The 22,191-nt window shown below is 53.0% G+C and overlaps 6 protein-coding genes across 6 annotated transcripts; 3 read left to right on the forward strand and 3 right to left on the reverse strand.

The window, feature by feature from the left end:
• Positions 1-437: 437 nt before the first annotated feature.
• M406DRAFT_274950 (uncharacterized protein) lies at positions 438-1,591 on the reverse strand (the record flags this gene model as incomplete). The annotated part of the gene is made up of 2 exons (XM_040918242.1): positions 438-1,292; positions 1,361-1,591. 2 exons carry the CDS (start codon positions 1,589-1,591, stop codon positions 570-572), a joined length of 954 nt encoding a protein of 317 aa, XP_040778382.1. The 3' UTR covers positions 438-569.
• Positions 1,592-2,017: 426 nt separating this feature from the next.
• M406DRAFT_288474 (P-loop containing nucleoside triphosphate hydrolase protein) lies at positions 2,018-4,864 on the reverse strand (the record flags this gene model as incomplete). The annotated part of the gene is made up of 4 exons (XM_040918796.1): positions 2,018-2,832; positions 2,887-4,439; positions 4,509-4,569; positions 4,619-4,864. The coding sequence occupies 4 exons, from the start codon at positions 4,862-4,864 to the stop codon at positions 2,149-2,151; spliced, it is 2,544 nt and encodes an 847-aa protein (XP_040778383.1). The 3' UTR covers positions 2,018-2,148.
• A 556-nt stretch (positions 4,865-5,420) lies between these two features.
• M406DRAFT_288478 (vacuolar protein sorting-associated protein Vps17) lies at positions 5,421-7,461 on the forward strand (the record flags this gene model as incomplete). The annotated part of the gene is made up of 3 exons (XM_040918797.1): positions 5,421-5,921; positions 5,986-6,433; positions 6,505-7,461. The coding sequence occupies 3 exons, from the start codon at positions 5,421-5,423 to the stop codon at positions 7,356-7,358; spliced, it is 1,803 nt and encodes a 600-aa protein (XP_040778384.1). The 3' UTR covers positions 7,359-7,461.
• A 4,863-nt stretch (positions 7,462-12,324) lies between these two features.
• M406DRAFT_79874 (uncharacterized protein) lies at positions 12,325-14,389 on the forward strand (the record flags this gene model as incomplete). Its single annotated transcript, XM_040925995.1, has 4 exons — positions 12,325-12,441; positions 12,753-13,123; positions 13,279-13,569; positions 13,669-14,389. The coding sequence occupies 4 exons, from the start codon at positions 12,325-12,327 to the stop codon at positions 14,150-14,152; spliced, it is 1,263 nt and encodes a 420-aa protein (XP_040778385.1). The 3' UTR covers positions 14,153-14,389.
• A 326-nt stretch (positions 14,390-14,715) lies between these two features.
• Positions 14,716-15,866, reverse strand: M406DRAFT_230538 (uncharacterized protein; the record flags this gene model as incomplete). The annotated part of the gene is made up of 2 exons (XM_040915844.1): positions 14,716-15,593; positions 15,653-15,866. Coding segments are annotated over 2 exons (1,092 nt in total), but the record flags the coding sequence as incomplete, so codon positions are not given.
• Positions 15,867-18,424: 2,558 nt separating this feature from the next.
• Positions 18,425-21,732, forward strand: M406DRAFT_350556 (uncharacterized protein). Its single transcript, XM_040922559.1, has 6 exons — positions 18,425-18,914; positions 19,015-19,394; positions 19,589-19,910; positions 19,953-20,670; positions 20,821-20,837; positions 20,875-21,732. Exons 1-6 carry the CDS (start codon positions 18,507-18,509, stop codon positions 21,169-21,171), a joined length of 2,142 nt encoding a protein of 713 aa, XP_040778387.1. The 5' UTR covers positions 18,425-18,506; the 3' UTR covers positions 21,172-21,732.
• The last annotated feature ends 459 nt before the right edge of the window (positions 21,733-22,191 follow it).

The following is a 22,191-nucleotide window of genomic DNA, read 5'->3' on the forward strand; positions in this document are numbered from 1 at the left end:
TTTTCGCAAAAGGGGACTTCGCTGCTATACCTGAGGGGGAACGCGTCCGAGATCCGACTCATCTGCAAGAGTAACCATGAAAGATAACGACCTATGGAAACAGAAAAAGCAGGCATAACGCTGGGTACGTTCGCAGCGGCGGGTGTCCTTGTTAAAACATCGAGCAGCATAACGCGTAGTGTGAGCCCTGGAAATGGCACTGTGTACGCATAACGGATAAGCTATCGATCAAAAAGCGAGTAAATAGGCGATGAAGTCGATGATTACTATCAGATTTTCGGATGACCAGAGTAACTGCGCTAGAGGGCAGTAAGACGGCGTCACTTTGCACCGTCTGGATTCACTATTATGGTATTATAAATGCTGCAAATGCTTACCCAGTCACCCGTCACTTTCTGGAAGCTCTAACGTGACATCCCTACGAGATCCTGCTCAAAAAACATTTTCCGAAACAATAAAGAAATTTGACGAAGTGCTCGAGGACGGGGTAGAATCAAATATCTGCCTTGTTTGTTTTTGGCCTTTGGATTGATAGTGAAGTATACCATAGAGCCCTGGCGTGATCAAGACTAGGCTTCGACCTGCGCCGCCCTCTCATCCATCTGCCTCATCATAGCCGCCTCCTCGTCTTCATTTTCAGCACCATTCCCATTATGCACGCCTCTCCTCTTCAGCTCCTCTTGTATCATCTTGCGTATTATCATCCCTTTCGCCATCCATGGAAACTCCTCCCTCTGCTTCCTCACCCACCCCTCCAGACTCCTCATCGCGACCACCAAAAAGCCCAGCTCCTCTCTCTCCACGTCAAAGACTTCCCACCACTCACATTCAGGCATCTTAGCACCCAGGTCCTTGGCTGCGTTGTAGATAGCCGCGACTGCCAGCATGTTGGGTTGGTGTGTCAGGTACAACAATTGCGGTGACAGCAGCGCCGTATTCAAGTACTCGATTGCCCTCTTCGATAGCGCCTCCCTGGGCTGGTGGTTACAGAACTCTAGGGTCTGGAGGTAGGTGATGGCCAAGGGATGGGGAAGGGCGACGTGTGTGTCAAAGGAGAGGGCATACAAGATGCGTGCTTCGAGCGCGAGGACACGATTGTGGAAAGCAAAGTAGTCTGACTCGCCGAGGTAATAAGATGCAGGATCATTTGTGGTGGGAGGCTGCGCGCCCTTGTCGCGCATAAAGGAAGAGTTGGTAGAGAGGAGATACGCGTAGACGTTAGCGATGTCCCGTGCTGAGCGCGGCCGAGGTCCGAGTTTCGCGATGAGAAAGATACAAGCCGCCGAGACATCCTTTTGAGCGAGCGAGACGTTAATACAACTTCTTCGAGTTCACCGGGACCGATTCCTGTAACACTCACGCTAAATTCGCTTGTCAGGAGAGGTCGAGACTCTGCCAGCCAGTATCTCATGAGGATAACGTTCGCCTGCGCTGTGACAGATTGTGGCAGCTGGAGGAGGACGCCGGCAGCCTGGGTCAGGCATTGCGTCGCGTAGAAGATGACATCTTGGAGATCATTTGGTAGTGAGCTAAAGCCGTTCCTCATGTAGAGCTGCTCGACGCTCGCCAAGGGGTTCGTCATGTGCGCCATGTCTGCGCGTAATCTTCGCGATGACTTTTGATCTTTTCGACATGCACACCAGCTCCTTTTTTCTCGCAGCTAAAGGCTGACAGTTGCCTACAGGCTCATCAGTTACAGTGACTCGTACTTGAAAATTCAGTGAGTCGCCATGAGCTTACCTTGCAGCTGATTGAAGTGTCAATTGATCTTGTCTCTAATCAAGTCCGTCATGTATTGTTGTGTGGACAGGTTTGAGAAGTTCCGAGCGGGACGCCTGCAGTGCTGAGAGTGAGAGTTGGTTAGTGAGAGTGGCCCCACATTCTACTACAGTACAGGAGGGGGCGGGTAAAACAGGGTTTTTGAGGCACTGAGAGCAAAGTCAACGGGCGACTTGACTTCCAGACCACCGCAATGCTTATTCACGCTTTCGGGCTTTGATTCAGACTTTCTCTCCATAGCGAAAGAGTAAAATAAGATATCTATCTGATTCAAGACTTTTAATATGGCTGTAACTTGCCCCCCCCCCCCCCTCATTTTTTCTTTCTTTTTCTTCTTCCTTTCTGTTCGCCTCACATCTTGAGAACAGGTCAGAGTAGCTTTTCTCGATTTCCTGTGACCCTCTCAAATGTGTCCAGTTCCATTTGGATGGAGTGTCTTCCTTCCGTCAAGCTTCTCAAGTGTTGGTCATAATCCAGCATGTCCTTCAGCGGCACCTTGGCCTTAAGCTTGAGCATCCGCGTCGCGCCCTTCTTATCCTCGCGCAATGTAGAGATGCTCTCGTACGGGTCCGGTGGTGCATACACCTCCTCAAGGTTGATCTCGCCTTCACCAGATGCCCGTTCGTTCAGGTCTTCTGTTTCAAGGACATGCCCACCATGCCTCGAGGCGAGATCGTGCCTAACCTGCGCAGCCACCGACTCGGGACACACGATGTCAACCTTCATTAGTGGCTCAAGAAGGCCAATCATCTGCCTGTCGTGGGCATTCTTCAGCGAATTACGGACAACGTGATATCCTGCTTGTTGATAGTGCGCAGGTGATGCGAGACCAAAGTAGTCCTTCTGGCAGTCCAAGATAATCTCGATGTTGCAGCCATGGAGTGGATACCCCTTTCTTGGTCCTCTATACAAGGCTGAAATAGCCCCGTTCTGGAGATTATGACAGATGGTGTCAATGTCGAATTGTTTCGGGTCATGGACTGGATGGATTATGTTGACATGGATTGCGTTGCCATCCTTCTCGAGACTCGACAGATGAAAGTCTTTGCTGCTCTCCAGGTCTGTGTAGCCGAGACGAGCGGCTCTGTCTCTCCACGACTCATTGACCGGTTGATGCTCCGCGTCTATGGGCTCAATTGTAGCCGTGCACGATGTCTTTCCTTGCTTGCCAGCCACCGGGCGATCGAGCGCATAGTTCTCGGGCGGCGTCTGTGATGAGATGCACTCTTTGTAGTCCACCTGGATGGTGCCGAACAATGCATCAATTTTGTGCTTCTTTAAGTTGTCAATGGCAACCTCGAGATGCAGCAGGCCCATCCCCGACAGGATGTAGTGGCCAGCCTTCTCATCCTTTGACCACCGGAGGCTGGGATCTTCTCTTGACGCATCGGTAAGCACCTTTTCCAGCTTCTCCTCATGGGTCTGGGAGAAAGGCTCAATCGAGATGAACGTGACAGCAGGCGGAATCACGGCGGGGCGAATTTGTATGCTCTTCATGAGAGTGTCTGTTGCTTTTTCGGGAGATATGACGAGGGTGTCTCCGGTACGTGCATGTTTCAGACCTGCCAGAGCGCCGATGCCACCAACCTTGAGGTGAGGAATGTCGATGTGCTTGTTGGCCAGAATCTGCATCATGACGAGCGGCTTCTCTTCGAGGCGCTGTGTCGAGTTCCACATATGTGCGTTCCGTTGCAAGGTGCCGTGGTATACGCGGACGAAGCTCAGCATACCCCTGTGATGGTCACTGATGACCTTGAAAACAGATGCAACCGCGATGTTTGCCCCCTTCTGCTTCAGCTTTACTGCTTCCTTGGCGATGAGCTCCTCCATTTTTTGGGTTCCCTGTGAAGTCTTGACCTCCACAGGCGGACGCTCCTGAGGGCTGGGTAAATACTCCACAACGCCATCCAAAAGAGGCTCCACACCAATGTTCCTCAAGCTAGCCCCAGCGAATACTGGAGCAACAACGCCATTGCCATCGCTGATGGCTCGGCGGATGCTCAGCTTGATGGTCTCGTCGGACAGGTTCGCTCCTTGATCCGCGAACTTGGTGGCGATCTCGTCGTCGACCTCGCATAGTCTCTCGATGAGTTGTTCCCGTGCAAGCTCAACTTCCTCCATAAGCGAAGGGTTCTCCGACTCGAGAGCACTCCTTAGACCGTCCTTATTGTAGGTTTTTCTGGTGCCGCTAGACGACCACTTGTGACCTACCCGCTTGATGACATCGATAACCCCAACAAAATGATCGCCAGCCCACCAAGGGATCTGGCAGACCAGAGGCCATGCCTTCAACCTCGTGGCAATGTCGAGCACAGACTTTCTGAATGACGCACCCTCGCGGTCAAGCTTGTTCACAAAGATGATCCGCGGGATCTTGAACTGCTGGGCGGCAGCCCATACTCGCTCTGTGTGTGCCTCCACACCCTTCACCGAGTCCATGACACAAACCGCACCATCGAGCACGGGCATACACCGTAGCACTTCGTACTGGAAATCCTGATGGCCTGGGGTGTCGATCAGGTTGATGGTCTTGGCTTCCTCGCCTGGACTGCAGTCCTCAGCTCGAGGCCAGTTGAAGGATGCTGCGGCTGACTGGATAGTGATGCCTCTCTCCCTTTCCATGGGGAGGAAGTCAGTGACTGTATCACCATGATCGACGTCTGGGATGAACGCAGGTTAGCTTGAGGCATTGTTGCCGCATACAAGGACACGAGGGCGTTAATTCATACTTCCTAGGTGCCTGGTTGAACCACTGTAATAAAGCATCCTCTCTGTCGTAGTAGTTTTGCCCTGAATAGGTTCGATTTATTTCAGCAGCCAGTTTTGATAGAATCTGGACCAAGACCAGGCCACATACAGCATCAACGTGGGCAATGATGCCAATGTTGCGGATGTTCTCGACTTGAGCTTCATGGTGAGCTCGCTGTGCCGTTGTCGTCTGATTCCAGCGCCGGGTAGCATGTCTCAAGAGGTTGCCATCCCGTTTATAGCCATAACCACACAGAGCCACTTCATTGCATAGACGGACGAGCTTGCTGGGCTGATGGTGTCCGTGACCTCGAAGGAGACACACTGACAAGGTCATTTCGACTCATCTGGCAGCCCGCAGCGCAGAAAATAAAGTCAATTGGTCTTTCACCACATAAAATGGAAATGATTTGTCAGCTGTTTTTCTGTTTTGCGTGTGTATGAAGAATTGTGTCCGCGATGTGCTCCTGCCAAAATGATGTCAAAGTGGGCGTACAGATCCCTCTCTAACGACACTCCCTCTCCAGAACCCCCTTACGCTCACCCCCCCTCTGTGGCTTACTCGCGCTGCAGCTGCCCTGGCCCCACTTCCAAACCGTTCGCACTTTAGGACTCCATCAGCTTTCTCACCATCGTCATCCCCCCTCCGAATTACAGGCAACCCAAGGGGGGCTTTTGCAGTCCTTGCTCTCTTGTCTGCCCTTTTAGGCTTGACGAACTCTAGAACGCCGATTCTAATCCTCACGAGCATCAACCACTGCCACACGATCATATCCTGTCCCGCCAACGCACACGGCATTGACGAGCTACGAGAGCTACGAACAACGTTCTCCACACTCGGTAGCCTCCAAACCTGACAGCTTCTCTGCTCTCTCTGAGCGCATTCTTCTACAATGGATTATAGCACCTCCATTCATGAGTCCGACCATCCGGCAGGCGCATCGCCCTGGGGTAACTCGCCTGTCTCCTCGCCACAGGCAACCCGAACGACGTTCGGCACAATAGGAGGTGATTCTCCCGCATCTCCTGCGTTTGGGTCGCAGATCTCTGGCAACGGCTTCGGATCTGAACCTGATGAGGAGGGCTTTCGTTCGCCCGGCGGCGATTATAGGAGGCCTGGTACTGCCAGTACGGAGTCCGAGGACGATGGGCAGACACTAGCACAAGAAGCCGCTGGAGAATCTGATGCGTACCACGACGAGAACGTGTCCCCATCACAGGGTCATGATGATCCCAACCGGCTGTCTGGAGACACGGCGCGCGCCAGTCGTGAACAGGCTCAGGCCCAACCCCAGGCTCGGAGGCCCGCAGGGCCAGTATACAAGCTTCAGGCCAAGATTACTGGTCTGGAGCGTGCTGCTCGCAAAGACCCAATCTTGAGATTCGACGTGCACGTGAGTTGCTGACCGCAGATCGAGAAGCAGCTTTGTTTCCCTTCGCGCGCGCTAACTATGACAGACAAATCTTCCCAAGTTTCGAACAACCCAGTTCCGAGATGTCCGGCGTCTGCACTCCGAATTCGTCAAGCTAGCTGAGCATCTGATCTCGGCGAATCCTGAAGCGATGGTGCCTGCCGTTCCACCGCCTCTGACATCTGCCGGAGCTGGAACCGATGAGGATGAGATCAGGGTGAAGGCACTGATGCAGCGCTGGTTCAACTATGTCTGTAGCAACGAGGTCTTGATGAGAGATGATGAGATGGTCCTGTTCGTTGAGAGTGACTTCGGCTACAGCCCCATGATGAAGAAGAAACAGCCTGCTACGGGTGTCAGACGCAAACTTCTGAAGCAGTTTGCTCCTCCCCCGGATGACACCCCGGAGCTGTCAGAGGCGCGACCCATCGTGAAGCTCTTCTACTTGGGCTCGATGGACGCAGGCCACAAGGTCGACAAGCTGGTCAAGGCCCGTCGAGGCAAGTCCTCACCCTCCATGTGCCTCTCAAGCACCTGGTCTTCCCGTTGCTAACATGGATTCTAGGCCTGGGCCTTTCTCAGTCCGATTTCGGCGTGAGACTTGGTGGCATGCATGTCCAAGAACCTCATCAAGGGCTCGCAAACGCCTACCGCAAACTCGGCAAGATTATTCAAACCGTTGGGGACTCTCAACAAGCGCAGGCAACGGCTGAGGCCTTTTCCATCGGAGATCCATTCCAATATCATTCTAACGATGCCTTCATTGTCAAGGAGACCCTGACCAACCGCCAACTTCTCATTCGCGAATTCATACAGGCCCAGGAAAATACTCGTAGCAAGCTGAATGCGGCAGACCGTCTGAGGGGTAGCTCCAACGTGCGCCGGGAGAAGGTTGACGAGGCTATTACTGCATTGGACGACGCGAAACAGAACCAGGAGTACCTCTATCAGAAGACTACAAGAGTAACCCAAAATCTGGTGCAGGACCGTCGCAAATGGTTCGCAAGAACTACAGCAGACCTCAGAGCAAGCATTCGAGAGTTTGTGTGCAAAGAGATCGAGGCCGAGAGGAGGACCCTGGCGCTGCTGGAGAACGTGCGGCCCGACGTACGGGCGATCGATGCTTCCGGTGGCCTCAGCCGTCTAGGTCGTGAGGCACATCCCGCAGTACGACGGACGAGCATGGCCTCGAGCCAGGGGCCCAAGGGAGACGCGTGGAGCGGTGTTCCCAGGCGGTCTGCAGACCCCATGGGAAGAAGCATGTCTGGCAGCTTCATGCCCAACGTCGGCGAGGAGGCAGAAGCCGAAGAGGAGAGCGCTCGACCTCCGACCGGACTGCCCGGCCTCAGCGAGGAAGATGACGAGGACAGGGTGGATGCCAGGAACGCAGCGAGCCGGCTGGCCACCAGCACTTTCTGAGCTTTTGAGATGTGTATTTTCTCGATCAGCAGGAGTACTCCCGAGCTCGATCTTCAGAGATCAACTCCATTAAATTATGAATTGTATCATTGTATGTGCTGCTAATACCTGCCGATTCTCTTAGCTGGTCATCGTTTATTGTAGGACGCGCAGTGGTCAGCCGGCTGTGCAGCAATGCAATGCCGGCTCTCGCTCTCGCTCTCGCTGTCTCTCTCTCTCTCTCTATCTTCCTCTCATACACACACACACGTGCCTCTGACGATGGTAATATCAACGCGGACTAAATCCTTAGCCGTGGATCTTCCGCCGTTGTTTTTTACGCTTTAAGCTTTATACTATGTCAGGTTGAATGCGCCCTTTAGTCATGTGTGAATAAGTCGGAATCCAATATTGCCGGCAGCTAGCATAAGGAATCATACCACGGGAAGACGCGCCAATCCTATTGTCCTTTGGATTTGCTTATCTCAACCAGATTGTATGTTTATGTTCCAGGGGATTAACTGTTCTACTTCACCGCCTGAGATGGTATGATTCCAAAATTCGGTACGGCCCAGCTGGTAGGCTTGGCCCGAACCGAAGGCAGACACATATGTACTTTGTACTATTATGGACGCCGTCTACGTTTGAATTGAGCCAAACGCTAAGTGGGCGTGTGGCACTCACCACAGGTAATTTATCTGCATTGTTTCCCATGAGACAACCGAGGCTTAACCCACCCTGGTCCAAGTTCACCCACTTACGGTATATTGCTCGTCAGCTTGAGGACTTTTGAGATGCGGCACCGAGGCATAGCAGGAACATCATCACACCATTTCGGAACCTGAGCCGAAGCTAAAGATGCGTCCACTAGACCTAGCTATCACGTATTTGAGGGGGTGGCTGGCTCGGAGGGCTGGCTCGAGCAGTTGATGCTCATGCCTCTTCTTCAAAAGCCGAGAGCACCGAAAATCCTCTGAATAAGGAGGGAATGGGGAAGGGGTATTTGTTGAGCCGGCCTCGCGATCAGTCAAAGCAGGGCGGGTAAGGGCAGTGCTGCAACTGCTACCCTGAAGCGATCAGCCAACCCTGGGAAGACAGATCGCACCAGTCATCTCTAACTCTGGTGATGAGCTGGTGAACATTTCTAGTTTCATGCTGTAAATCCTGAACCTGGCCCAGCAGTGGCAGGCCCTGGGTGTATGTTTGCTCCTCGCGCAGGAGCTCCTGATTGGGCATCTACCGGTCAGACCTGCATATCAAACCCCAGCAACGATGGGTTGCAGCAAGGCATCAACGTCCTCCAACAATTTCCCAGGCGCAACAGAGTCTCTGTTTTTCCTATCCTTTTTTTTTCTTTTCCAAAATCCTGGCAGACCGTGTGTACTTGTGTGTGTGTCGTGAGGGAGGGCGAGACCCATGTGCACACACTCTCTCTCACACAACAACCCCAGGCGATGTACATCTCCCGCCGGCATGTCGCGCCGCTTTCCTGTGACTGCGATGTAGACGACGCGCGTCTTGTGATGAATATATTGGGGGGGTGAATGTCGACAATATCAATCGACGGCGTCTTCCTCCACAGATTTTCGCAAATCCAAGCCGTCCTTTCATCCAAAAAGTGGGAGGCCATCGATCACCGCTACCATGTGCAGGTCGCAGCGGGCGCTTTTTCAAGGAGATATGCCTCAGCCTCTTGACTGGCGCGACGCATCACACCCAACTTCAAGCCGCTCCCGCTCAATTTCTTGGCAGGGAGTGTGGCACTGAGACGTGGTCATGGTGATGGGGGCTCATTTGTGGTGAGAGTAACCATGGCTGATTTATGAGTAGAGCCATATCATTTCTGACGACGATCTCTCTCACTTTCTGAGGAGAGCGGGACCCGTTCCGACAGCAGGAATCAAGATTTCCAGTAAGCATGAAACTGCTCGGAACAGCAGGCCGAACCTGACTTGCAGACTCCCCTGTGGTTGTGTGTGTGTGTGTGTGTGTGTGTGTACGAAAACACCCCCAGGTGAACAGCAGAGAACGGTGTGGTATACGTCTTCCGACCACAGAGAAAGGGACCGATACTTGCTCACCGACCGTTGAAAGCTACAGTACCGTAGGCACAGTACATCTCGGCTACAAGGAGCGAACAGGGCTCACCCACACACCATGTCCAAACCCTTGCCACGGCCATGTGTGAATCCTTCGTCCCGTCGTTCGGAAAGGGTCCCGCTTTGGGCAAAGATGGAGGACTGTTACGACTTTACTGCCATGGAAGATCTGGGATCACCGTTAGTATCTCAACCTCGCAACACTACACTTATTTGGAGTCGCAACGACTTTGCCGCCGTCGACGATCGGTCAACACACCGAGCGTTAGAGGAGGTCAAACCTGCTTGATTTCAGCCGAAGATTCCAGTCCGTCTTTGCCGTCTTTGCCGTCTCTTCTCGCCTCATTCGCATGAGGGGGTGGGGGAGGGGGGCTTCTCTTCCTCAACGCAACATGAGAGAGAGAAAGAGAGAGAAGGCCTGCCGCAAGCAACTTCGGTGATTTTGTGATGGATGATACTCGCGCCTGAATAGCGCCGGAGCAGGTCCGCGACTTCACTCAAACAATCGGCGAGGCGGGCGTGCAGGATGCTGCTGATGTGTCGATTTTTTTTCGAGTCTAGACTAACTTTTTCCTTCCATACACCCGAGAGGCCCTCGCGCAGGAGTCCAGTCCTAGTGCCAAACCTGTCAGTGCTGTTTTGGCAGGCCCCGTCGTCATCGTCAAAATTTTCTGGCTCGCACCTGCCACCTTACTCGCTATACGCAGCAACAACACTAATTTGGAGGATGGTAGCCTATGTGCTGTAGTCGATATGTTGCCACGTCCCAAGACGCAAGCACATGTTCTTCTCATCTTGGGCCAGCTGCCCTATTCTTCACAACGACAAACCCTATTTCCGTGAGTGACCACCTCTCGAGCTTTCTCCTCTCTCGCTGGATCGGAAGTTCCGAGGTCTCGTCCCCTCCCCCCTCTCCTTAGTTGAACAGCGTTACAGTCAAAGATAAGGGCTGTCGAGCAGCCAGACAGGCTGCGCAGGCAAGGTAGCAACGAGACGACGTTTGCATGTGCTGGATACAGCAGGCTTCATCACCATGCATCATGCAGTTCTTCTTTTGGGGTCTAGCCCTTGTCCCCATGGGCCCCAAGAACGAGCTACACTCCCGCCCCTCCACCACAATCTGTTTCTAACGGTTTGCAATGCAGCGAATCACATGGCCACCTGTTACGCACCTAGAGGATTTTCTGATGGGACCCTTATGTGTCTGTCAGACCGCACATCTGGGGCTAGAGACTGGACCGGCTAATATGACGACTACACAAACCGATTGGTATCGTCCCATCCTTCTTGAATTCGCCTTAGGAAGAAGTCCCCTCTCATGGCCACTGTATTCGATGCAGAAGAGACCCCCATTCTGTGCAGGAAATGGACTGCTTGGGGAGAAGATCTGAATCTTGTTCCCCTCTTGGCGTCTCGCGATAATGCCTGCTCGTCCTATGGCGCATCCTTCAAGGTCGGCTAAGAGGAGGGGGCAGAACCTTCTTCCCGCAGGCTCTCTATTACCCTTCTATTCCCTCCTTCAGTGCTGAAACCCCCACACACATGAGCTTTCTCTTCTTCTTCAAGCGGCAGCAGTTTGGACCTTTGGGTCGGTCACTTGCTGACGGGCATGTGAAGCCACAGGCAGCGGATGTCACAGCGGGTTGCATGCAAGTTACATGTGGTGGCCCCCTCCCCAACCCCTCTGAATGAGGACATTGTGTGAACAAGCCAGAGGGCAAGGTTGCCTCATGTCACCCGGTACCATAAATACCAGCCCTCGGTTGACTTCAGGCTAATGCAAGTCGGCTGGAGCTTGTTGTGATGCTACTGCAGGACCTTTTGTATCTGATATTTGGGAAACATAACCTCCCTCTTTTTCTCTCTCTTTCAACTGGTGAGCGAGTGCTCTCTCCACCTTTCGCAGAGTTGGGCTTCATCGGAAGGAGGGTCCAGATAACTCATTGCAAGATAACTGGCAGGAATCAATGAAGAGGGGTGGAAAGAGGGGGGCGAGCCCAAGAGGGAGCACTTTCTAGATGTCTCTCATCCTGAAATGTCCGATCCCTGCCTCAAGTCACACACACACATACACAACTTTTCCCTCTAGTTCCTTACTCTTCATGTGCGAGCCTTATACTACTACTCCGCTTTCTGGGGAACTCCTCCTGCTCCTCCTCTTTCGTTCTTGCGGCCTTCTATCTTGTCATACCCACAAACATGCTTGGGTCCCCCGGTCGACTTGCTATCGCCCTCTTGCATTGATCATCCCTGGGTTAGCTACCATTGAGTAACACCCCCCGAATCAAGATCATGCCAGGCCGGAAAGGGGTGGGCGTCTTGACGGAACCGAGCTTCCTGGTCTTGGAAATGGTATCGAGGGGCGGGGCGGATTTTTTTGTCGATGTGCCTTTTTGTATACGGGGGGAGAGAAGTGGAAGAGAGAAGAAGGGAAGGAAAGTGGGAGAGGGAGGGGGAGAGGGAGGAGATAAATGGCCTTCTTCCTTCGTCAATCTATCCCGCTCCGCCTTCGTCCACCCTCTCCTCCCACTTGTCCCAATATCTAGCCACCTGCTTCTTGCCCACACATCCCACGCCGCTATCAACTAGGCTCAGTTAACCTTCCTGAAGCAGACTCTTGCCCCCGTCGTCCAACCCCGTGAACCCTTTGTAGAGGGCAGGAGGACGCCGCTGTTTGAGACAGCAGGGCCTTACCAGTTCTCCCCCACCAAAAGGCGGCACCCTCGTCAAGCAACACAACGTTGCGTCCAGCTTTGCCCTGCCCTGCCCCGTTCCTGACGGCTGTGCTGTAAGTGTGTCGGCTCCCAGCCCTAACGAGGACCACCACGGCAAATCCCCCTGGGCTTTATCCCCACGTTTCACCCCACGCCCACGACATCACCTGGACGATGGCGCCTTCTGCCATGATGGAGGACAAGATGGAGCCTATGCATACGGGCTCTTCGTATACGAAGCCGTCTACAGTTGTGGCATCCGTCTTGCATGGCGCTCGAGACCTGCGATTGGTGAGTTTATAATTTTTCATTTTCTTTCTCTCAATCAAAAAGAGACGGAGAAGAGTTCTTCATGGCAGTCATCACTACTGTTTTAGGTCTCACTGTAACACAAGATCTCGCGTCCTCTTCTTCCCGGCCGGGACCCAGCCAGTCGGTAAACCGCCTGCTGTTTCCGGCAAAAGAGGGGAGAGGGGGAGGGGAAAAATCACCTTTTTGTGTGTGAGAGACTGAAAGAAAGATGACCCGCATAAGCAAACCCTGGAAAGCCTTTCTACCATGTACACTTTTTTTTCTGACCACATCCTCTTAAACCCACACAGGAGCACAGGTCGATCGACCCTCCAGCGGCAGGAGAGCTTCAGATCGCCATCCGCTCCACGGGCATCTGTGGTTCCGACGTGTCCTACTTCAAAAAATTTGCCAATGGTGACTTGTGTGCGTGCCAGCCCATATCCCTAGGCCATGAGTCCTCGGGTGTGGTGACTGCTATTGGCGCCCAGGTGGGTGGCTTCTCCATCGGCGACCGCGTGGCCCTCGAGGTCGGCGTGCCGTGTGGGCAATGCGGCATTTGCAGGAAGGGGCGGTATAATCTCTGCAGAAAGATGCGATTCAGAAGCAGTGCGAAGAGCTTCCCGCACTTTCAGGGGACGCTGCAGGAGCAGATTAACCATCCGGCTGTGTGGTGCCACAAGTGAGTTTTCTTTTGAATTTGGAAGGAGAGGAGAGGGGCATCAGGGAGGAAGAAAAGGGGAGGGGAGGGGGGAGAAGGAAAAAAGGGGCAGTAAAAGAAAGAAACAAGGAAAAAGCAAGAGCTTCCTCTTTTTTGCTCACACGTGTTCTCACCAGATTGCCTGACCACATCTCCTTCGACGCCGCGGCCCTCCTCGAACCCCTCTCGGTAGCTATTCATGCTGTTAACCGCGCAAAGCCTGAGCCCGGCGCCACAGCCCTGGTCATAGGCGCCGGCACCGTCGGCCTCCTCACAGCCGCCATGGCGCAACAGTCCGGCTGCTCGGTCGTCACCATCTGCGACGTCGATCAGGGCCGCGTCGAATACGCACTCGAGCACGGCTTCGCGACATATGGCTACGTCGTGCCCCGCCCTCTCCGCGCCTCGTCCTCCAGCTCCTCCGTCTCGTCGGAGATCTCAATGGCTGGTGGGATGGACCGCGGCCGTGGCGGTAATGGTGGTGCCATAACTCCTGCGAGTAGCATCTTCTCGACACTGGACACCAGGCTCGAGGGGGCCCGGTCGCTGGCCCAGGACATTCTTGCCGTGTCGAAGACCTCTCCCCTCGTCGCTCCCAACGATGACGAGGACGAGGAAGATGACGGCGTCGACATCACCTTCGAGTGCACGGGGAAAGAAGAGTGCATGCACACCGCCCTGTACGCGACCAAGCCAGGCGGCAAGCTCATTATGGTCGGAATGGGCACGCCTATCCAGACGCTGCCCATGTCCGTCGCCCACCTCCGCGAGGTCGACATCCTTGGCATCTTCCGCTACGCAAACACGTACGCTACGGGAATCCGGTTGCTGTGTGCCTCGAAACATGGCAGCGGCAACAAAAGTGGCAAAGCTGGTGGCCTGCCGAGCCTGGACAACATGGTCACGCACCGGTTCAAGGGACTGCACCGTTCGCGGGAGGCGTTTGAGCTGGCAGGCCGGACGGCTGATGACGAGGGCAGGCTGGTATTGAAGGTGGTTATTGAGGCGTAAAACTAAAGGGGGAAAGCAAAGAGGTCTCTTTTGTCTTTGTTTTCTTTGGCGTTCTTTTGCGTGTTTCGAAACGGCAGGAGGGTGGCTCTGATTTGAACATGATTTCTGTCCTTGTTTCTTTCACTTGGCTTATGACCACTGGGTCATCCGGTTTGGCGGTCCTCTGGTAGAGCATGATTTAGAACCATAGGGCCCCCTTCAGAAATATTACATGATTAATGACAACTCATAACAATGCCGGCTATTCGCTTTTGCCGTGATATTATCATACACCTTGACTTACTACAATCGAACATCATAACAAGTGTATCCATTTTCCATTCATTCATTTATCCTGGTCTATATGACCTCCCATTTCTTGGGACCAGATGAACGCCATGCCATGCCATGCTCTTTCACGCATGTAAATGCCTCCATGCTCCAAGACTCCCGAACACCAGTGCAGAAGTCAGGGAATGCTCCTCAATAAAAGGAACAACAAAATGTAACGGGCTTTGTGAAAAAGAAAACGCCATCTAAAACAGGTCGCCGGCTGCAGATTTGGCAGAGAACTGCTGAGAAGAAATAGTGTTGTGCTTCTGAGAAGTCTTGCCAGTCTCGATAGCCGAGAATTTCTTACCAATATCGCGTGTTTCGCCAACCCGGCCCATAAGCTCGTTGAGAAGTTTGACGGTGGCGACATCGTTCTCCTCACGTAGCATTTCTGTCTTGAATTCCTCGGCATCGGCGGGCTCAACGAGGCTGAGGCGGTGGACCAGAGCTTGAATGAGCCTCAAAAGCGTCTGTGAGGGCTCAGTGGAGCCGCCGCCGCTTGCATTGGCTTCCGCCTCAACTTCGGCCATGTAAGGAGGCGGGAGCTTTTGCAGGTACTTGATGATGAGGTCGATTCGGGACTTGAGCATCTTGATCGCGTTGCCCTTGGTCATCAAAGCGGCGATCATATCCTCGTCTTCTTTTGACAAAGCCACGGTGTTGGGGTCGACCTTCTCGGTCTCTGCGGAAGGCTGCTTGCCCTTGCCCTTGACATCAACCTCCTTTTTCTGGTCGCGGGTCTGGGCAGATGCAGCATTTGTTGCACCTCCTGCAACCGAGCTCATACTGATCATCTCGTCCTCGCCGGTCTCCACCACAAAAGGGATTTCCCGAAACTTGAGCCTGGGCTGCGCATCGCCGTCCTTCATCTCCTTGTCCTCGCCATCATCTTGGGCTTCCTTGTTGCCGCCCTCAACCTCGTAATTCGTCTCATACAGCGTTACGGGAAGCGTCCCACCGGCAGACTCCTCAGTAAGCTCTTCGGTGTGGAAACCAAGCAAAATGGCAGACTCGTTACGCTCGAGAATTTGGTTGTGAATGGGTAACACATTGGGGCCGGGGCCGCTTCGAGGCAGCAGAGTGTACCAACCCACCAAGTCGAGCTCGCGATCCTTGTGAACAGCTCTCACTACAGACTCGGGTTAGAAACAGACACAGTCTGGAGAGGATGTGTGTGGGGGTGCTGACTCTGTTCTAGGCGAGTGTCAAACCAGTGCAAGTCTAGTTTGAAGTCATCATTACGATCTCCAGGCACCGTCTTGACCTCGTATGCGAACTCGATGCTGATCTCACGACCATTCTGCTGGCCAAACAAAGCGCCAACAATTGGACCTGGTTGCGCCCGCAAGGTGTGTCTCACCACGTAATCGGAGATTGCGATTAGAGGCAAAGGGTGAAGGATGACGTGCTCCATGTTGAACCGGCTGACGGCAGCTCAAGAGGAGCCAAGGGGCGGATTGTTGCTGTTGGGTTCGTGTGTATCGTCAGGAGGAGGGAGTGTAGGCAAAGGCAGCGGCGGAGCCCGGGTTTGGATGTTAATAGGTCACGCGCGGGAATCTCAAGGCTGTAGAGGTTAGGCGGGTGCCGACTCGTGTCTCGATTTGTCGCTGTCGTTCTTCTCCACCTCGTTTCCGCGTCGTTCGTTCGAGGCCTCGATTATTTCTGAGGGATCGGGTCGTCGTGTCGGTCGTCGCTGGCAGCAACGCTGGCAGCAGGGAAAGAAACGGAAATTGGCCTGGTGATCAGCCGAAGAAGGATGGGCAGTCCGTTGAGCTGACTGGACCTCACAAATTACACTGACAATGGCCTGAGAAGGAGGAGCTGGAGCTGGGATGGTATGTGGCGGATCTTTTTGAGGGGATCTTTGTAAGCTCGTAGGACAGAGCTATGGAGTTGTCTCTTGGTGGGCTGTACAAGCACATAAAAGCAGGCACGGCACAATAGCTCCAGGAAGCACACATGGGCGGGTGGTGGTAGCACGTGCCAGCTAAAGGTTCGTGCGTCTTTGAGCTGCCCGGGATGGGAGGCATGTAGTAGTGGGGTATGGTGGGGGAGGGACCCTTGTGCTTAGCTGCTCAACCTAGGCCCACTATTACAAAGGTCTCGGGTGGATCCTTTTTACAGGGCGCAAGTAAGCCAATATCAGAGAGCAAGCCGATTACCTGCAAACATGCAGCGTTCGTCTTGGTAACTGTGATGCGAATTGCAAACAGACAAATTTCCGATTACCTTTGTCTTTCTTGCATAATCAAAGCTTGATTCTGTGTTGTCTATAAACTATTTCATTCAAGACGTTATTTTTGTCTCTCCAGAGCTTCTACCACAATGAATGGCTATGGAACCTTTCATTCTGGAATCTATGGTTTGTGGAATCGCCTAATAAACTGTACGTTACAGCATTGACATTGGACCCTCCTCTATGACGCCTTTCGGAGTCTTGTGTGGTGCTGGCGGGAGCAGTGGACTAAGAGGACTCCTGTTTCCACGCACATTATAACACTGAGGCGGTCATGAAGTTTTCAGCCATAGATCATGAGATGGCTTTACATGGCTGAGTCCAGTTGTTACATTGGCCTAGAGCATCCTGAATACATGTGTCTAGGCCTCAAATGTGGGGGTTATTCGAGGCATGCTCAGTAACTTTCCCTTTGTATTCTCTATATTAATTGCTTCAGCCTTACTAACTTACGATTGTCAGCCTGTTTCATAACTATTTTCGTCATCCAGTTGGGTTTATTCGAACTTGAACGGTTGAATACCTACCCTTTCCAACAATAGAAAAATAATTACTAATTTTCATAATCATGGAAGCAGACTAAAGGTCACAATGCAACTCAGCCCAATATATTTAACAAAAGTAAATCAGCCTGGTCTAAGCAAAATGTGATGTGAAGAGAAAAGGAGCAAAAAGGAAGGGAGGGAGGGGCTGGTTCAGTGGCCTCACTCCCTGACTTAAACAGTGAGGTGTGGGTTCCCATCACCCTCCTTTGGCTCTCTTTCAGACAAAGGTTCTTGCAGTTAGTGCTGTATACTGAAGTCAGATAACATAATGACAGATGAGGAATATCTATAGGGGTTTCTTCTGTTTATTCAATATTAAAACTAGCTCTCTTTCATAATGTTTCTGATTTTCACTAAGTATTCATTATGCCATGCTCACACCATCCACCTACTCCTAGTAGGCTACCTACTTAAGTACTTTATAGTAAGTGTCAGTTTGAGAGGAACAGTCTTGGTGCATTGCTCATTCTCTAGTCTCATAATCTGAATATTGCAACTGGTTCTGAATTGTGAGTTTCTTGATTACTGGGCCATGGCGTAAGAGGCTTGTTCTATTCATCTGAAAAAGGAAACCCCCAAGCATGTATTAATCAACAGACTTGTGTGTGCAAACAGAAAAGCCTCCAGCAATATTCCATCGCCATGTGCATGTTTCTGTCAGCATCGTGGAATATCCAGATTGTGCCTGCTTGATGAAATCAACCCCCCCCCCCCGGGGCGCCCAATAAGAAATGCAGAAAATAAGTAGGAAGCTTCCATGTCTCAAGTGGATTGCAGAGTTGATGAACTATTTTCCATGTGAAGCAAATACTGTGGATGTGTATGCATGACACATCAATAATCCAATTTGGGCTTTCAATACAAGTGGTCTCACAAGCCATTGGCTTATCCGCAGAGGCTCAATAACCATCAAGGAAGAAATATCCCACAATATATGCGTCTTCTCCACTGCCGCACTCCTTTGTTGGCCAGGCAAGTAGAGGGTTTGTAGGTAACAGCTCCTCTGAAAGAGACCGGCAAGGCTGCAGGGTGAAAAGTACTGAATTCATATGCTAGAGAGCAAAGAGCATGTTGTCAATGGTATCATAGAGCTGCTTCTCTTCATCATCAGTCCTGCCTTTAGTTCCAAGTTTGTATGCCCAACAACATAAGAATAGGCAAAGATGCAGTCCTATTTTTGAGAAATCAGATTCTTACTACATCATCATCCTAATCCAAGGCCCGAGAGGTGACTGTACATATCCAAGAACTGCTGTCGAACATGGCTTCTTCTCTGCCTCCTACACAACAGAGAGAAATGCCCAGCCTTCCTCTCTATCCCTTCACAACTAACCACCATCTGATGGCACCAGGCCCCAACATGGAGATGCTGAGTGCCCTTCCGGTCAAGAGAGGACCAGAGGACGAGGTCCAATTTGTCTCTGCTCACAGTGTGAAGAAGTGCCGTGGCAGCAGAGAGTCAACCCCCGCCCAGGACCAACAGGCGGCAGCAGAACAGAGCAACAGCGTACATCAAACCCAGGGCCTCATGAGCGGGGCTGAGGACAATAGGGATTCTCCATGCAGTCCAGCAGCCAGAGGGCCGTCACCAGGCAAGCCACAACCAGCGATCCATCGTGTCGTGTCGGTGCCAATGAACATGGGAGACTATGTCTTCCCTCCCCCTCCCGTAACAACTCCGAGCCAGATCTTGCGCAGTTCTCCCATGCTCTCACCGAAGCAGCTCCCTCAAACGATGCTTCGACGGCCGGCTGCTGACCACTTCCCAGCGCATCCAAGCATCGCTGCTACGACTACTGGACTGCCACCTCCTATGCACCAGCGTGGACTGCATGTACCCTGGGGCATGGCCGGTCTCTATCCTCAACCTGCGCCAGTGGAGCCAAACCCGAACTGGAACCCCCTGGCCCCGCTGCCTCCTGTTGAGCCTCAACATTCTGGGAAGCCTGCTGAGAAACAGAGCCCAGAGCTTTCGCCAAGACGTTCTCTTGCGCCTAACAAGGACTCTTGGCCAGTTTCACCACCTGCCTGCCTTTCCCAACGTCGAGAGGATGTATCCAGCCAACATGTCCACGAAGCCGAATCGAATCGTACTCGGAAGACACCAGAGCCACAGCGTTCGGCCGATAGGCCTCCTGCAGACCAGGCAGTAGACGTATCAGCTCGACCAGCCTCGCCGGCTCCTCCTTTTTCTCCTCTTCCTCCTCTTCCACAAGCCGAGACCAGTGCGCAGCCTCAACATCTGGCCCAGGCACCATTTTCCACCAGCCCACCAACGACAACCCAAACTCACCAGGAGGTGCCCACAACGACTGCTGCTGCTGCTGCTACTGCCTGCAACAGTGATATGCCGACGAGCGCACAGCAGCCACAAGCCATAAAACCTCCCTGCCTGATATGCGAGCAGATGCGCCAGCAGCAGGCCCTCATCAACCAGGCCAACAACATTCCCGTTGGAAATGGTACTCCTCATCTACAGCAGCACGGCTGGCACGGTCTAAATGCGTTTCAACAACAGCTACACCTGGCACACCAGGCTGCGATGGGTACCAATGTGGGCATGCAGAACTTTCAGCTCAGGTTTCAACCCTTGCTACCTGCCCAGCTCCCCATGGGATATGCCATACCACAGGTTCCAGGCCACGTTCCGATGTCGATGCAGAGGGTAGGCGTAGCCTCCAACATGAGTGCAGGTGAGCAACTGCAGGGCGGCGGCGGCATCTTCCCAATTCAGGGCAACCAGAACCAAGCCCAGCAAGCCTCCACAAACCAGGTACTCCCTCAGACCTACACCGGCGTCACTCAGTTTCTACGTCCTGAGTTCTACCAGAACCAAATCCAACCTCCTCAGCAGGCCATCCAAACGCTGAAACCTGTCTTGGCTTCCCCACACGCTCCAGTTCCAGCAGTACTAGCGTCGCCTGCTTTGCCAGCAACCGCTCAATCTTCAGGGCCCTCTCCAACATCCCAAGCCCCTCAACCAGCAGCAACAACCGCCGCAACAGCCGCCGAGCCACGCAAACCATCCCCCAACCTCATCGTCGATATTGCCGAGACTTGCGAGGAGATATTCCCCTGGGACGAGGTAGCAAAGAGACACGGTGTGTCCCGCGTCAAGGTCGTCGACACCTTCGCCGCCGTCATCCAGCTGCCCCTCCTCCGCTGCACGACCGACAAAAAGCGACACGGGAAGCTCGCCACTAGCAGGCTCCGGGAGTACACCAAGGCGAAGAAGGACGTGGAGGCTGCGAATAGTCCTTCAGCGACGAAGACGACGACGACTCCCACAAAATCTACGACGACAGCAGCAGCAACAGCCACAGTCCCAATCCAGGCCTGCCTCTCACGACCACCACAGAGCTGTGAGGGCCAGCTTCATACCAAGCAGGCGCCGCATGCAACGCAGGATAGGCCCCTCCTGCCAGGTGTGCTCGAGATGGCCAACACGATGGCCCCGCTCGGTCTCCCGTCTACGCTCACGAACGGGCTGGCCGGGCCATGGCAGCAATAAGGAGACCTTCCGCTTCTTCTCCCTTTTGTTTCCCCCTTTTCACATGTTCAACAACAAGTCCCAGTCCACTGGCCGCCCCAGGTTCTCCTCGACCCACTGCTCATAACACCCCGGCCAGCGACAGCCCACCGCCGGGTCCAGCCCTGAAAACCTCGTCCGGCTCAGGTCCTCCATCTGCAGGCACGCGGAGGTGCGCAGCTGTCTCTCGAGGACCCGTGCGTCGGTAGAGCGCCCCTCGGCCGTCGCCTGGAGGATCCTCGCCGCCAGGACCTCGCGCTCGGCGGCGTACCTGAGGAGGATCCGGGTGCGGCTGTGGTCTGGGTCGCAGTCGGCGCAGGTGCAGTTGAGCCAGGTCCTGTGGGCCGGAAGGATGCATTTCTTGGGACAGCGGGGGCCGGACCAGTGGATGAGGTAGTGGGAACAGAGGAGCTGGGTTGCGGTGCCGTTGCACATTTTCTTCTTTCTTTTCTTTCTTTCTTCTTCCTCTCCTTGAGTGATCTCTATGGTTTCTTTCCTGGGCACGAGAGCTCCGGTCATGCACCGTTGTTGGTCCGAGGGAGGACCAATATTGTGTTTGTATGATACTTGTTGTTGCGTCTCGAAGCTTTCACGACCGACTGAGAACGAGTGACGATGGAAGGCATGACGTTTCTTTGTGGTGCTTTGAGAAGATTGGCGTTCGGTACTGATTTGGGAGGATAATGACTTGTTTGCTTGATGTTGAAATCACAGGATCAATGAGCACGATACTGGAATTCAGACAACAGTGATCAGTTGGAAATGGAGAGGGTATAAGAAGAAATGGCCGAGACAAGAGACTCTTTTCCAGGGACAAGAACGTGGTAAGTGATTTATGTCTCGGATGATGCAAAAGTATTCATCACTTTTGTTCCTAATAATAGACTGGTCGCCCTTTTCTGGTGTCACAAAATGATGTCTCTCTCAATCTTTCTGATTGGTGATAAACACAGTTGAGAAGGAGACAGCGAGTGGTGTAAGAGAGGGAAGGAGAGAGGGAGGGAGAGAGAGAGTATGTGTACGCCGGAGAGCAGGCAGCGAGAGTCAATACCAAAACACGGAGAAAATAATCCCACTAAAACCATCGATTTATCGCTTTTTCTCCCTGCTCGGATCCTCCCTTCACGATGTATGCCCGAGCCCTCTTTCTTCTAATCACATGGTCAATATTATTGTCTTGATATATAAATAATAATAAAGTCCAAAATAATCATGACTGTACTAATGCCATGGGACTTTTATTAGGTATATGAGGGATAATTTCTCCATCTACACATCATCCGGGAAGAAACGCACCGACCTTCTTCCAGCCCAACAACATGCACACTCAATCTCAAGGGGCAACGCCGGTCCCCCTCTCGGGCGCCACTCAACCAAAGCAAGCACAGTATCACCACCGTCACCAGACCGGGCATCA

The sequence above is a fragment of the Cryphonectria parasitica genome (assembly GCF_011745365.1).
Source record: "Cryphonectria parasitica EP155 unplaced genomic scaffold M406scaffold_3, whole genome shotgun sequence".
NCBI lineage: Eukaryota > Fungi > Ascomycota > Sordariomycetes > Diaporthales > Cryphonectriaceae > Cryphonectria > Cryphonectria parasitica.

What these genes read in the sequence shown, in the direction of transcription:
- M406DRAFT_350556 (XM_040922559.1), top strand. Translation starts at nt 18,507, where the DNA reads ATGGCTTCTTCTCTGCCTCCTACACAACAGAGAGAAATGCCCAGCCTT. An exon ending in GGCCTCCTGCAGACCAGGCA is followed by an intron (nt 19,395 to 19,588) that starts GTAGACGTATCA and finishes TGCCTGCAACAG; the next exon opens with TGATATGCCGACGAGCGCAC. An exon ending in TTCCGATGTCGATGCAGAGG is followed by an intron (nt 19,911 to 19,952) that starts GTAGGCGTAGCC and finishes GAGCAACTGCAG; the next exon opens with GGCGGCGGCGGCATCTTCCC.